The sequence below is a fragment of the Micropterus salmoides genome, unplaced genomic scaffold (genome assembly GCF_014851395.1).
Source record: "Micropterus salmoides isolate LMB-PRFRI ecotype aquatic unplaced genomic scaffold, ASM1485139v1 Ms_hic_scaffold_3748, whole genome shotgun sequence".
NCBI classification, from domain to species: Eukaryota; Metazoa; Chordata; class Actinopteri; order Centrarchiformes; family Centrarchidae; genus Micropterus; species Micropterus salmoides.
The window spans coordinates 1,603-16,171 of NW_024043093.1; the positions used below are offsets into that span (position 1 = coordinate 1,603).

At 39.4% G+C, this 14,569-nt stretch overlaps 1 protein-coding gene and 1 pseudogene across 1 annotated transcript; both read right to left on the reverse strand.

Annotated features, from left to right (window-relative positions):
* Positions 1-316: 316 nt before the first annotated feature.
* LOC119884879 lies at positions 317-1,423 on the reverse strand (annotated as a pseudogene).
* An 8,007-nt stretch (positions 1,424-9,430) lies between these two features.
* Positions 9,431-14,160, reverse strand: LOC119884880 (sialic acid synthase-like). Its single transcript, XM_038695163.1, is given in 7 exon segments — positions 9,431-10,535; positions 10,725-10,915; positions 10,918-10,990; positions 12,329-12,483; positions 12,819-12,918; positions 12,997-13,212; positions 14,029-14,160. Coding segments are annotated over 7 exon segments (1,077 nt in total). The 3' UTR covers positions 9,431-10,325.
* Between the last annotated feature and the right edge of the window lie 409 nt (positions 14,161-14,569).

Here is a 14,569-nt window from a genome sequence, read left to right on the forward strand (position 1 = left end):
CTTTTAAGAGGTTTTCACTCAATTTTTCCTGCTCTCTCGCAAGTTAAAAAGTCACTAAGAATCTAAAACTTCTTGATGGTTGTTTCTGATGCAGATGCTCCTTCAGTGGACGGAGGGGTCGATCAGTGAACAAGAACAGTGGGGTAAATGTATGGGTATGAGGATGAATGTAAGGATGAGCTGTTGGTTCCCAAGATGGAGTAAAGATGGGTGCTGTTGAGCATAAAGTGGCAAGAGTAAGGGTGGGTATCTAGAGAGAAGGAATAGAGGAAGATGGATGGGTGGATGGATGAACAGATGAAGGAGTCAGACTCACCTTGGTGCAGCCTCCAGCGTCCACCTGGTTGCTGCCCAAAAAGCCCTTGATGACAATTTCTACTTTGGCATTGAACTTCATGAATGTCACATAGAAGCTGTAGCACATCAACAGGCCGATACTTTCCCCAACGTGATTTCATTATCCAGAAAGAAATGATGAGCATGAGCAAGCCAATGATGTAGAACGAGACCTCTAAACAGAGGCCACCAGGTGAGGTTCAGCACCTCTTTGGAGAACAGGGCGCACATCCCGATCACAAACAGGATGTTGAAGACGGCAGAGCCCACAATGGTACCGATACCCACATTGCTGTGGGGATGAAGACTCCTATGACTGAGGTGAAGAGCTCTGGGGCTGAGCCACCTGCCGCCATGAAAGTGGCTCCTGCTACATCATCAGAAATCTGCAGCTTCTCTGTGATTACAGTGAGAGCAGGAACAAAGAACTCATCGCAGACAATGGCTAAGGCTATGAACATGTACAACATGCCAAACATATGAAAAACCACATAGCCCTTGCGTCTGTCCTCCACACTGAAGTAGTCCGTTGGGTAGTCCCCATGATTCATCTCTAAATCAGCCGATTGCATGGCCAGTGGTGTGTCCTCTAGTGCGACTGAGAGGTTTTGGTGTTGCAGCAGAGTTCTTTGGGGCACTGCTGCCTCAGGTGAGCCCTCAACGACCGACTCCAGCTCCTTGGCCACTGTTGTAGCCAGCGACAAGGCACTCCATGAGAAGACTGTGCAGACCACCAGCAGGCTGATAATGAAGCCCAGAATCCGTCCGGGCCGCAGCTTTCTTTTGACACCATGGTACTGGTGCCTGGTCCAACTGCTGTGAGGGCCCAGAAGAGGCGCAGAGCCGGAGGAAGTCATAATTTTTTTACTTCTTATGGGTAACATGAAATCCATGGTGTTTGGCGCAGGTTATCAGGCAGAGTGGATGTGTATGGAATCCCCCCCAAGGGTGCTTTGATGGTGGCTACGAGGGCGGGGGTTTGACAGGCCGCGATGGTTCACCGATTTGTTTGCATGCTGCTTCCCAGTCTAACAACAATGGAAGCCCTGCAGTGTGATTCCAGGATCCAGCCCATTCAAAGGCTTCCTCATATTACTCACTGCAAGACAGAGAAAAAATAAGTGATACACATTTTAATGTAATGAAGCAGTAGAACTACATTTTAAGTCAATGTATAAAATTAGATCATACATAAAGGAAAGATTCATAATAAGTATGAAGATGTCTTCTTTCTAACTTTTTCCACTCCTGATATCCATCCACTTACAGGCCTTGTCAGCAATGGTACATTCACTTCAGTACTTTAGTACTTTTCTGCTGCTTTCTACTACTACTCCACTACATCTCAAAGGGGAAATATTGTAGTTTTTTTACACCACAATATGCATTTAACAACTTACTTTGCAGATAAAGGTTTTACATACAAAACATTTGATGATTAAGATATGTTATGTTGTTTAATGTGCTACTAGATTAATCTACCTTACAGTGCATAGTTACTTGCTACATAAAGATTTTGCTTGCATGTTTACTCATCAGTCTTAATAATGTAACATTCTGAAAAGGGCTATTTCTTTTACTTTTTTAAAATACATTTAGCTGATAATTCTTGTGTATTATTACTTCTGAAGTCATACATTTTATTAAAATTTATTTTTACAGTGTGGCATTGGTAGTTTTTCTCAAGTAAAGAGTATGAATATTTGTTAGATGGCTTAGTCACACCATTTTACAATAAATACATGATAAGTCATTATGTGACTAATGACCTTTGTCGAACTGTCTAGATAATGGCTCAACATTATGCTACTGAGCTTATGTGAACTTCGAGGTCTATATTTGGGTCTGTTTCTGATGGATTACAGGAAATTAATGTAGATTATTTTATACAACTCAGATGAATAATAATCTCTGGGCAGGTTATTCTCTGTAGACTAGTTATTAAGTTGATGGTTAAAAAAGTAGTTTGGAAATCCAGTCAGTGTTCATGTGACTCAGCACAATTACTCAAATGTTAATATAAACTTTCCAAAAACAACAATCTTCAAATAGAAAACATATTTAAGAGGACAAATTCTTTGGAGCTGAAATTCTTTAATTGTATTGTGGCTGTAATTACGGTACATACTGTATTGCTAGTAAGAGTTGATAGTAGCAGTATTAATAGCAGCAGTTCTATTCTGTGGCCTATTGTGCTGAGAACCTGCAACAAGATGTCAACTTTAAGTGAAGCTTGGACATTACTGAAAGCTCATTAGTAAGCCAAATAAATCCCTGAGAAGACATACTTAGATTAGCCTCTGGCCCTGCACACCGATGCTACTGCACAAAGTCAAAAGGTAGAAACCAAGAAAAAGATCAGTGAATTAGAGGTACTACTAAGAACTGCTGAATATTAGCATTTTTCAGGTGTGTAACAACTACACTGGGACAAACTGCAATGTTGAAACTTCCTCTCACGAGTCCTTAACAATGTCCCGTCTCAATCTGCTGTAAAACACATTTTTGAACATAGCATTTCAGAAACTCGCTAGACTCTGTTAGGACATTGGAGCAAAGACACACCACAACTACACACAACAACTACACAAATATTTTTTTTTCTCATACCACACTTGGAAATCTCCCATTCAGTAGGAAGGACTCCAGCAAGTAGCAGGTAGTGAGTCTCTGAGTGAATATTCCAGTTAATTGAATCTCAAAGGAGGAAAGTCCCGAGAGCTCAGAGTTCAGTCTAAAGGTCCCAACAGTAAATCCTCAGTGAGATTTTCAGCCAAGGTGGAGCTCCAAGACACCAGGTCAGAAGCCCAGGATCAAGGGCTCCTCCCTCCTTCTCAATGTTCCTCCCCCCTATGATACTGCCTCCCTCCTTTCCTGCTTCAGTACATCTTCCCCCCTACCTTTACCCTCCTTGTCTTCTCTCTCTCCATGTCCAAGAATGAGGATCAGCGCTATCACTGTCTGTCTTCCTTCCTTCCTCTCTCCACCCATCCACCTGTTCGCACCTCCCCCAGTGTATAATTTCTTCCCATCCCAACACCCAGGCAAATGTCTTATACAAGGAGCTTACAGCTTGATGGGGGTATTGAAGTCTATAGTGCCATGAGATTATAGTGATGTTCCCAAATGCTTTAAAAAACCAGCCCAGTGACTATGTAATGTAAAATACTGCAGCAGCTTTATAACTTTTGCAAACTTAAGATGACATAAGAGACATTTTTAAGCCAAACTTTAAAGCATGTTTGAATTTACATGTATCGATAGTTTTGTTGTCATTATATGCATTTTATTTATGACTTTATGACTTTATTTATAATAATTTCCTTAGTTTATTTTGACACATTTCCAATTCTTGACACCATTGTGCAGTGTTGTTGTTTCTTTCAGAACATTGCAAAATTTCAACAGACACATAAGGTTTGCACTGCATGTTTCAGTGACAAACAGCCATTTGTTGGAAATGACATCACCATGCCCTCTGTCTCTCAATTCCTGTATGTCTGTAATTGGCTTTGGTTGCAAAACAATCCATTCACTGACACACGCTAACCTGGACCCACATACTGAATGTGTTCCAGCAGATATAATATGGTGTTAATGCTCTCTCCTTATTTTACCAAAGGAAGCAAATGAGTCATGTGTACAAATATTTAAAAATAATAATACATTTTTGATTGAGCGGTGTGCATATGTGTTATGTGTGAGTGTGTGTGCACACTTCAAGTCAGGTCAGGATTTAAAGATGAGAACTGTAAGCTTCGGTAGCCACCTGAAGGTGAGTTCAAATGGTGTGACCTGTACTGTTACGTAGCATGTCATGTCCTGAACATACCACTAACTCTGCAGGTGCAGTCTGTGTGTGTGTGTGTGTGTGCGTGCGTGCGTGTGTGTGTGTGTACACATTACTGTCTGTAATAGAGATAGAGAAAGATTGGCTAATGGTTGTGTTATTAAAGTTAAAAGAAAGTAGTACCAATACACCAAAATACCAGTACAATAAATAAAAAATAGATAACTTTGAATAAGAGTTTTGAGTTGAACAATGAAATAAAGACTCAATACCATGAAGATTTATAAGAGTGGTGTGAAATACCATATAAAGCATATAAGCCCACTGGTATTAGATCAAACCAGACCTACATAATACCTATTGTTTTTCACCTTCTACTGTTCTTATCCAATTTAAGAGGAGTATACTTAATGCAATAGGCCGCTAACTTTCCCTCACAAGCAAAATGTAGCTCTTGATGGTCCACAGTCTGTCTGTTTCCTCAGCCAGTCAAGACCAATAAAAACAATTCTGCACAGAGGATGATGAAGTTTCAGGATTTTCTCTGGCTATATGTCCAGGGACCATATCTGTTGTGTCCTCTCTCTATATTTAGTACAGTGTATTTATTACCATGCTGTAAAACACCATGGCAATGCCATGGCCCAAGGTTACTTGTTTGATCTCAGTAAGGATTTGGGCCATAGCTGCTATATTAGGGCCTATGTAAAGAAAAGGCTAAACATGTTACATAACCAACCAAGCTGACCTAACCTTCTGGGTAGGCTAAGGTACATCACCTGCAGAACTTGAGATAAAAGTAAGTCTCTTGGCATGCAGAATAAACCTCACCAGACATTTGGTAGCTCTTCTCTTACAAAAGAAATAAGTTACCATACAGAGATTTAGCCTAATTACAATTGAACACAAACATTAGCACAGCCTTGGTTGACCGTGATTTTGCATGAGACAGTAATTTTCCCAGTCCATTCAATTATTTGTTTTTTTGTACATCACAGTGAGAAGTGGCACACATGCTAAATCATTTTGCAGTGGTAGGCAAGGCAGAGACACGTTAGAGAGACAGATTCATGTTCTTCTGTGAAGCTGGGATCAGCAGCAGCTTATTGGCTAAAGCTTGTGCCTGAAATAACTGGGAAGTTACAGTATATATAAGTTAAAGAGAGGCCATCTATCTGTGGCAGGGAGAGCCCAGGTAATCGATGAGATCTATAATGACTATGAATCTACTATACTATAAAAAATTACCTCCCTTTAAGAGAACTGACTGTTCACTAAGCCCTGCCCCCTTTAATTACTGTTGCCTGTCAAGCATGCAGTTGCATTCTTAGAAACCTTTGAATTAATTCCCTGATATTAGACAGATGTAGACAAAAGCAATCTATTTTTAGTACGACAATGGATTTTGCCAGCTATTGCTGGCAGATTTATCAGCTGTAGCTGGCTAATCTCAGCTAACTTTAGCTTCATTAGTTGTTGGGAAACAGTGTCTCCGGCTGACTTATGGTTTACTTGATATCATGCTAAAAGACTGAGGCCAAGCTAAATGCTCAAAGCAAATATTTAATAAATACATAACTCTGTTTGATGACTTAGCTTACTTGGACAAGGTTCATTTTATTTCATTTCATTTATGCTTTATTATTCATATTTCATACTTACAAACCCATGAGTAATATCTTTTTTTGGGTAACATCTTTTGGCTGGGCTTAGTGAAGTGTACTGTAACAATAAAGCAGAACAGAACTGGAAACAGAAACTTACCCTGAACTCTGACATTAGCATCAAGGCTCTCACACAGTGGATGTACATAACCTTCAATCTCACAAAATAATGTAGTTAGGGGCTAGTCCCTACATTTCTAGGGTCCTATGTTCCAGCATGTGTCTCTCAATATAAGCTAACATTGCAAGAGATTGGTAAGTGTTATCTTGGAAGATTTGGATTGGAAAGGAGATGGATGTTTCAAATGAGGTTTAAATGGTAACAATCTGTTCAGCCACTGTGGAGATATCAATGCCTAAACTCAAGGAAACTATCGCCCTTGCAAATTTGAAGGAGTAGGTCTCAAGGAGTATAACATCATTATGTAGGTAGGTGATTTCAACATATTGACAATGTTGACCCAGAAAATATACATATTTTTACATATATTATATTTGTACACATTTGACCTAGGCAAAAAATATGCTAAGAACATAAAACCCCCACAGTGCTATCCAGCCCTGTGGCCTCACAGGAAGGAGGTAGTGGGTTCAAACTCCGATTGCCTTTCTGGGTGGAGTTTGCATGTTCTAGTGTCTGCGTGGGTTCTCTCTGGGTGCTACGGCTTCCTCCCACCGTCCAATGTGGCCTAGGTTGATTGGTGACCGTAAATTGTCCATAGGTGTGAGTGTGAGTGTGACTGGTTGTTTGTCTACATGTGGCCCTGTGATGGATTGGCGACCTGTCCAGGGTGTACCCTGCCTTTCGCAGAATAACGGTTGACGATGGATGGATGATGGATAAAACCCTTTGAAAGGTCTCCTTGAGCTGGGGAACATAGTTATAGATGCTATTTCCAGCTTATGTATACAAATAGTATAATGTATTTCTTATATTTTTTCCAGACTTGTGTTTTTGATTTTGGAAAGGCAAAAAAACAAGAGCATTGCTCTTACAACAACCTCTCTTTAACATGTGGAGAAATCTTGTCAGGTCTGCCACTTTTATCCAAAAAAAAAAGCAACTAGGGATTAGATGTCTTACTCAGGATTTGTCGCAGTGGGAATTGAACCTAGATCCGCCACAACAAAGGCATGTGTCTCATCTACTGCACCATCATCACCCCAGCTGATGATGATGATGATAATGATGATGATGAATAATGGAAGTTCTCTTATTCTTAAATCTATCTACATAACGTTTTGAGTAACAAGTAATGAAAAAAAGCTGTCTATCTTGAAGACAAAGGTCTCAAGTTTCACAGGTAAACTGGGGACAGTGATGATGCTTTTAATACATGTCATCAACTGATAACGTAAAACATTTTATGTTATAACAAGTTTTTACATTATAATATGAAACGTTTTAAGTTATAACAATAACTTATCACATTATTATATGACATTATACAATATATGGTAAACATATAGTAAACAAGATACAGTAAATAGTAAAAATCATGAACTTACTGTCGAGTAGAACGTATGTTACTAGATGATGTGACAAATTCAAACTAATGCAACATGGATAAAGTCATAAAAATGCTAATGTGAAAAAGCAAAAGTTATTTTAGGAACATTTTAAAAATATAATATTGAAATTAGAAACTTACAAAATATAAAGTTCGTTAAGCTCACTGTAGAATAATAAAACCCTACTAGATGGCTTTTAAGTCCTGACAGGGATATTAGGCCCTACTTGTTCGTAATGCTTTAATTTCCCCTGCCGATAACCAGAAAACATATCCTCCTTCATTCATGTAGTACATTTGGCATAATCAGTGACAAGCTTCACTTTAAGGCTTGTTATTTTTATGAACACTGAACTGGAATTGGGTAAATGAGGATGCCACAGCTAACATACAGTACAGACATTGCTGGGTTTCTTTTAAAGCAGAGCACCCAACTGAAGTTCAGACCAGGAGAATCACAACTGTTTCCTCTTATGAACCGCAGCTGACACATTTTAAGTGTTTCCTCAGATTTCTGTCAGGAGCTTGGGGTAAATATTAGTTTGTCTGGCTGATGGCTCGCAGTGATTAACTTAAGTGTTACAGTTAAACTTCTGTTAATCTTCGATGAGGCTCATGATATCAGTAGCTAATTTGTTTTAATTACCTCCACCATCTACCGCCAGCTCATACCACCATGAAACTAAAGGACTTGGCTCAGACAGACAAGTTTCTAACAGAGAACAGCTCTCTCTAGTGGCTCAAGTGCAACATTGCTTTTATTTGTTGTCCAAAGAAGTGCCAGAAATCTTCAGATTTATTTCCATAACATCTCAAAATGTTAAATTGTTGTGTCTGAGAAGTACTACTTCACCAGATGTTTAGTGACCTTTCCCTTCTCACTCTTACCAACTAAGTTTCTAAAGTGAGCACTAAAGCAAGCATGAAAGCAAATGTGAAATCCCTTTGTAAGCTCTGACGGTGATCTTCTCCTTGTTAACTTGGGATTTGGTAGAATACCTCGGTGTATCTAGATGCCCTTTGTGCTCTGTGTGTACTGTTAAGACAGTCTAAACACAATCCATGTAACATTAACACCTGCAATAACAAACATGTTCCTGCATCTGCAGATGGTGTTCATACCAAATCAGTTGGAGACTTGCTTGACTCCACAACATCAGATTACAAAGGGGTTTTTTTTGTGTGTGCCTGTGGTAAAAAATAATTTATAGTTTTGATGTCTTAGAAAAATCCCTGAACATGGAAGCTGATATAAGCTCATAATACAACAGGTCACCTGTTTGACCCCAAGACCACCCTGAAGAGTCACATGACAAAAGTAGAGTTGCTCCAATAATGTCAAGTAAGATAGCATGATAGTATGCAATATGCACAGTATGTGTACAGGGGCAGCATGAACACGATCACTTGCAGGGGGCATAGCTATCTGCCACTGTCTTTATTGATACTATATAGATAGATCTATAGATATGATTTAATGCTTTAATAAAATTGGCCACAATGGTGTTAGAGAATAGTAGCTTCTAACTGGGGGTGATTTTATTGCAATTTGAATGCAACACCTAATAATTATAAAAGGAGCATCTGCATCTAGCATGTATAAACTGTATCTGTTGCACTTTCAATGTAGCAGTATTAAATACTAGCAGAAATAAGTCTCTTCCTGTAAATACCTTTCATTTATTCCCAAGAATGTAGAATGTAATGTTTACAATGTAGATGGTAATTGGGAGCCTTTCTGTTATTATCGCGCTCCATATCCACACAGGTCTGATCCATCAGAACTAAATTGTTCCAGATCTAAAACAATGCATTCTTACTGTGGTGGGGTGGTGATGGCGCAATGGGTAAGACACATGGCTTTGGTGTGAGAGACCTGGGTTCAAACCCCCACTGTGTCCCATCTACCATTGTGTCCCTGAGCAACACTCAGACACTTAACCCCTAGTTGCTCCAGAGGCGTGCGACCTCTGACATATAGCAGTTGTAAGTCGCTTTGTCGCTTGTTACAATATAGCATACAGAAAATATTTACTCTACATAAATAACTTGCCATGATAATAAGAGTACTTCTAAGTTTAGCACCAGCCAAACACCAAAGCATTGTTACAAAGACATAGAAAACATCAATGGGTTGGGCAATGTTTTATTTGGAGCTTTTTGGAGATTTCAGTCTCAACAGATTTTAACATATAAACATTTATAAATGTGCATTAACATCACTGACCCTGGAAGCACACTTAAGAGGACGTTGCGGGTGCCAGAAAAAAGGAGGAGTCTGGTTTATTACAAAAACAAGGTTAACTGTAAAAGTGGTCATTAGGCCATGCTATGCCACTAGTTTTATTTTTCTGCTCTCAAAGAAACTGCACAAGTACAACCCCTGCCTGATACCACAAACTGATATTTCTGGCACCAGTTGACAATCGTGACAGCTCAAAGGTACATGAAGAGTCCACTGACTGTTTGGCAAATAGGGACCAGGATCCCACTGTGGTGTGATGAGATGAATAGTAGCAGCTTCATGTGTTCAATATTCATTTAATCTCTACAGTACAGGCTAAAACTATAGTGCAAAGGATGTTTAGTTAACAGTAACAACTGGCTTTTGTGCCACCTTTAAAAGCACTGCACTAGTACCAACCACAGCACTAAAACTTCTTCTGAGCCCTTAGTAAGATAATGGTGGGTTTATTTAAGTGGCTGTTTGCCAAGTGTATTACATTAAGGCGGAGTTTTGAAAATTAAAACTACTTTGGCAAAGGAGAACTACTTACTTATTTGAGAAAAGGAGTAATCTGTTGAACACTAGCTAAGATATCTTCAAACCATCAATCTAATGCTCTGTCCAATTATGCAACAACTTACTGACCATCCATGACTTCAGTGTCAGAAATCTCAGCAGCACCAAACAAAACTACAAAATCTCGTAATCTCATATAAGGCTCCTTTTATAATTACCCCCCCTAAATCTCCACTTTTTAAATTAAGTGCCTTTTCTATACAATTCAAAACTCTCCATCCTCAGCACTTGGCCTTCTTGCCGTAGCTGTCCACCACCTCTGGCGTGACGCTCTCATCCTCCTCCACCTCCTCCGTCACTGTTTTGCCAACCAGTTGGAATATGTCCTCGGCCGCTACGCCCATGGGCTCAGCAACCTTCACCGTCAGCATGTCCAGAGTCAGAACAGTTCCTCTGGGGATCTTGACCTTGGCCACCACTGACTTACCCAGCTGGAACAACATAGCAAAGGCAGTGACGTTATTATTGCTCTCATGGCACAATGTTGAAAGAAATTAAGTAATAGCTCAGATGTTTACTTAAAGGTTCTCTAGCTTTCTAAACAGTGAATATGTCACTTCAAAACATTAAAACAGTATTAGACTCATATTTTGTGTATTTTCTTGTTGAGAGGGAATCACCTTATCGTGGCATGGCTTCTCACAAGGTAATATCTGCTTTAGGCCGCTCCCCATCGCTCTCTCCACCAGTCGGATGGAACGAACCAGCTCAGTTAGCTCAGATGGCTCCAATGAGGCGGCATGGTCACTTCCTTTCCAAGTCTTGTCCAAGGTTATATGACGCTCGATGACCTTTGCCCCCAGAGTCACGCTGCAACTGAAATACTGATCCCAGACTCGTGGCCGGAATATCCAATGGGAATATCTGGAAATTCCTTCTGGTATTCCTGTATTTAACAAGTGGTTAGGTAACAAGTGTACTCTTAAAGGAATAGTTTAACATTTTGGAAAATATGCTTATTGGCTTTCTTGCCAACAATTAGATGAGAAGATTGATACCACCCTCATATATTTGTCAGTTAAATTTTAAGTTACAGCCAGCGACTGGTTAGCTTAGTTTAGCATAAAGACTGGAAACGGGGATACAGCTAGCCTGGCTCTGCCCAACGTTAACAAAATCCACCTATCAACAACTCCCAAAATGTCAAACATTAAGTGGGAAACTATGGACATAAACTACTATAAAAATGTTTGGACACTCTCTGTGAGTTAAAAAGATTTATTGTGTTACAAGGTGACCATCAAATAAAAGTATATGATTTGTTTCAGATATCCATACAGTGTTTGTATGACACTACATATCTAAACAACTCAATTCTGTTCTTTTTATCATGAGGTTACTGAAACTAAAATAAAGTTAAAATAATAAACTACCAGGAGCTACTTAGCTTAGCATTAGAGACTGGAAATAGGATGGAAAATGCTAGCCCTGTCCAAAGGTAACAAAATTAGGATATTAATTTACACATCTTATCTTGTTTGTGTAACGTACATACTTGCAGTACATTCGTGTATACTAGGCCTGACCCCGAACAGTCGAAGATTTGTTGCTTCGATGGGCGGAGCCTGATTAAACTGTCAATCTCACAGAGAAGCATCGCAGTGAAACAAGGATCATGCCATTTTTGCTATAAGGGGGTGCTCAACGTCTGATTTTACATGGAACTACCAGTTTTCTCCCAATAAGTTAATATAGAGCCTAAAATATAAATTTCAATGTTTAATGCTGTAAATAATGAATAAAGAAGAAGAAGAATAAAACTTTCAATAAATGTTTTGAAGTGCGTGAATAAATCCAAAATTGTAACCCTAACCCTGGGTCATCAGTGCGCATGTGTAAGCATAGCATGTAGGTAGTGTAGTGGCAGTGGAGGAACGCTTGCTGAATAGACAGAGCCCCAGCTTCACTGGTGTTGCGGGACTTTCGGATAATTTATCACCGTTGATGAACAACGCATGGTGTGATTAAATTAGGGCATGGCAAAGATACGTCACTAAGACAAAAAAATATCATCTTCTTCCTACTCTATTCCAAAGTATACAGAGAAGTGCCTTTAATGGACTATTGTGTGTAGTACGCATTTAAAAGAATGCATAAACAAAACAGTTTAATCTTAATCTCTGAAAGTGCAATTCAGCTGCTAAAAACAACAAATCTTTAAAAATCTATTGTTTTTGTACCAAGCTTTTGATATACGAGTGCTACTCTAAGGTATTCTTCTCACCGTAATAACTCTGAGGTTGACATCTTCAGCTTCCAGAGGGTAGGCGCTGGTGCACTGCAGGATGGCAAAGTTCTGGTTGTGCTCCTTCACTGTTTTGTAGACCCGACGCATCGTCTCCATGGACTGCATCCCACTGGACACCACCATGGGCCGTCCTGACACAGACAAGAAAGCAACGCGCCTGATAAACGTCATGTGTTCAGAAAGCAAACTTCTCTTTACTGTTGATTGACTGTAATTCATAGACAGAGCAGATTGAATGAAACACCAGATGCTCGTGCTGTTGACCTTATCCACATTTATGTAGAACAACTGGCAAACTTAAGCTGTAACAGAAACCATTAAATTCAATGTTGAAATAATTTAGTTCACGGTCAAGTCCAATTATGTATATCCTTTTTTGTATGTGAAACTGAATATTTTGTCCGCTGTGTATGCCATTTTAATAAACATGATGATAAACATGAACACTTGGATGGTTAACTCTCACCTTTCTTGGCAGTCTTCTCCAGATAGGGGAAGTTGTTGGTGTCTCCAGAGCCCACTTTAAAGAAAGGCACATTGAGCTCATGGAGGAACTCGACTGCCATCTGAAGAGAGATAATGTTGTAGTTAAACCTGAGCCTGATTAAAACGCCTGAAAAGCATAATCAAAAGGACCTTTCTACCTCATCCATTCCTGAGGCGGTGAAGAAGATCCCCACCTCTTCTGCATATTTCTGCAGCTCCCTGTACTGCTCATGGCTGAACTCCAGGTGGCGCTTGTGTTCCCCGTAAGTTTTCCCCCAGGAGTGTTTAGAAGTGTATGGGCGCTCCAAGGCTCGCTTGTTAAATTTGTACTCTAACTCACTCTTCTGGAATTTGGCACAATCAGCACCACAGTCCTGTGAAGGTGGATATAAGTAAGGTCCGAAAAGAAGAAAAGAATGGAAGCTTGTAAAATGTATTAAATAGTAATGATTCATTTTAGGAGCCCTGTGGACTCCTATAAAGTCCTAGAAAACAACAGATAGGCCTATACAACTTTCAACTGACAGGAAGGTTCCTGGAGAGGATTATGTGATTTGGTACTAATTTGAGGGGACATGGATCATTTATTAGAATTATTACAATTTTATTTAAATATATTTTAAGTGTAGTATCATGCTGGACTCTGGGATTAAAGGAGATCACATGCTTATAATGGATGGAAAATAATGGATAATACTTATGTGTTTGTGTTTTGTTTTCCATCTATGAGGTTGTTGAATGAACAAACAAAAAACACTGTTCGTCAGCACACATACAGAAGCCATAGTATGGCTATATATGCCACTATGTGCCAGGTAAACCAAACTCCATTCACAAATCTGGGAATTTAACGTTCTATAATATAGCTAACATGTTTTACAATAATCATTCAGCCGACTTGCATATAGATGGTACATTAATCAGCGCATTATAATTTCAACTACTAATTCAAGCATAGAGGTCGCTAAACATACATTAGTAAAGTTTATGCGCATTCAATGTAAGTTAGCGTTACTCATTCAGACTGTATAGGCGACCAATATGTTAAATTGGCACATTTTTAAATTGAGCTCCGAGTCTGCTCGGTCCTTTGTGTGAGGTCTTGCTGGTCAAGATAAGAACAAAACAAGTGCACTTTCTCGCATTCAAAATAAACCGATAACTTTAACGTTACGTGTCCATTTTATTACCTTTGCCATTTTGATCATTTTCTTGGCAATCTCAATGTCTCCCTGGTGGTTTTGTCCAATTTCTGCAATGATGAAGCACGGATGGTTACCTCCGATCATTCTACCGGGACACAGCTCAAACTTTAAGGGCATTTTGATCGCAGAAAAGGAAATTATTTAGCAAAAAAAGACGGAGGAATTGCTGTGAGACGTGCCTTGAAAAACCGACCGGAACATATAATATGCTGCACATCAGGATGTACACGGACTTCCGCCTTTGTAGTTCAACGTAAAACCGGATTTCCTTCACAAATAAAAGCATAGACGTATGCATGTTTGAAATGCAGGTGTGGCACGAATGAAGTCTTTAGCTGCTTGATCATCTCTGAAACGTCCACAACAGTTATTAAAATGCAAAACGTATAAACACAAAATTAAACTAAATAAAGCATTAATCAGGATGCTGTGACAACAATTTTAAGGTGGGCTATAGGCCTACAATATTTTGTGTAAACATAGTCTTAACATAGCACTGACTGGTGAAAAACTCTCCCATGCACCT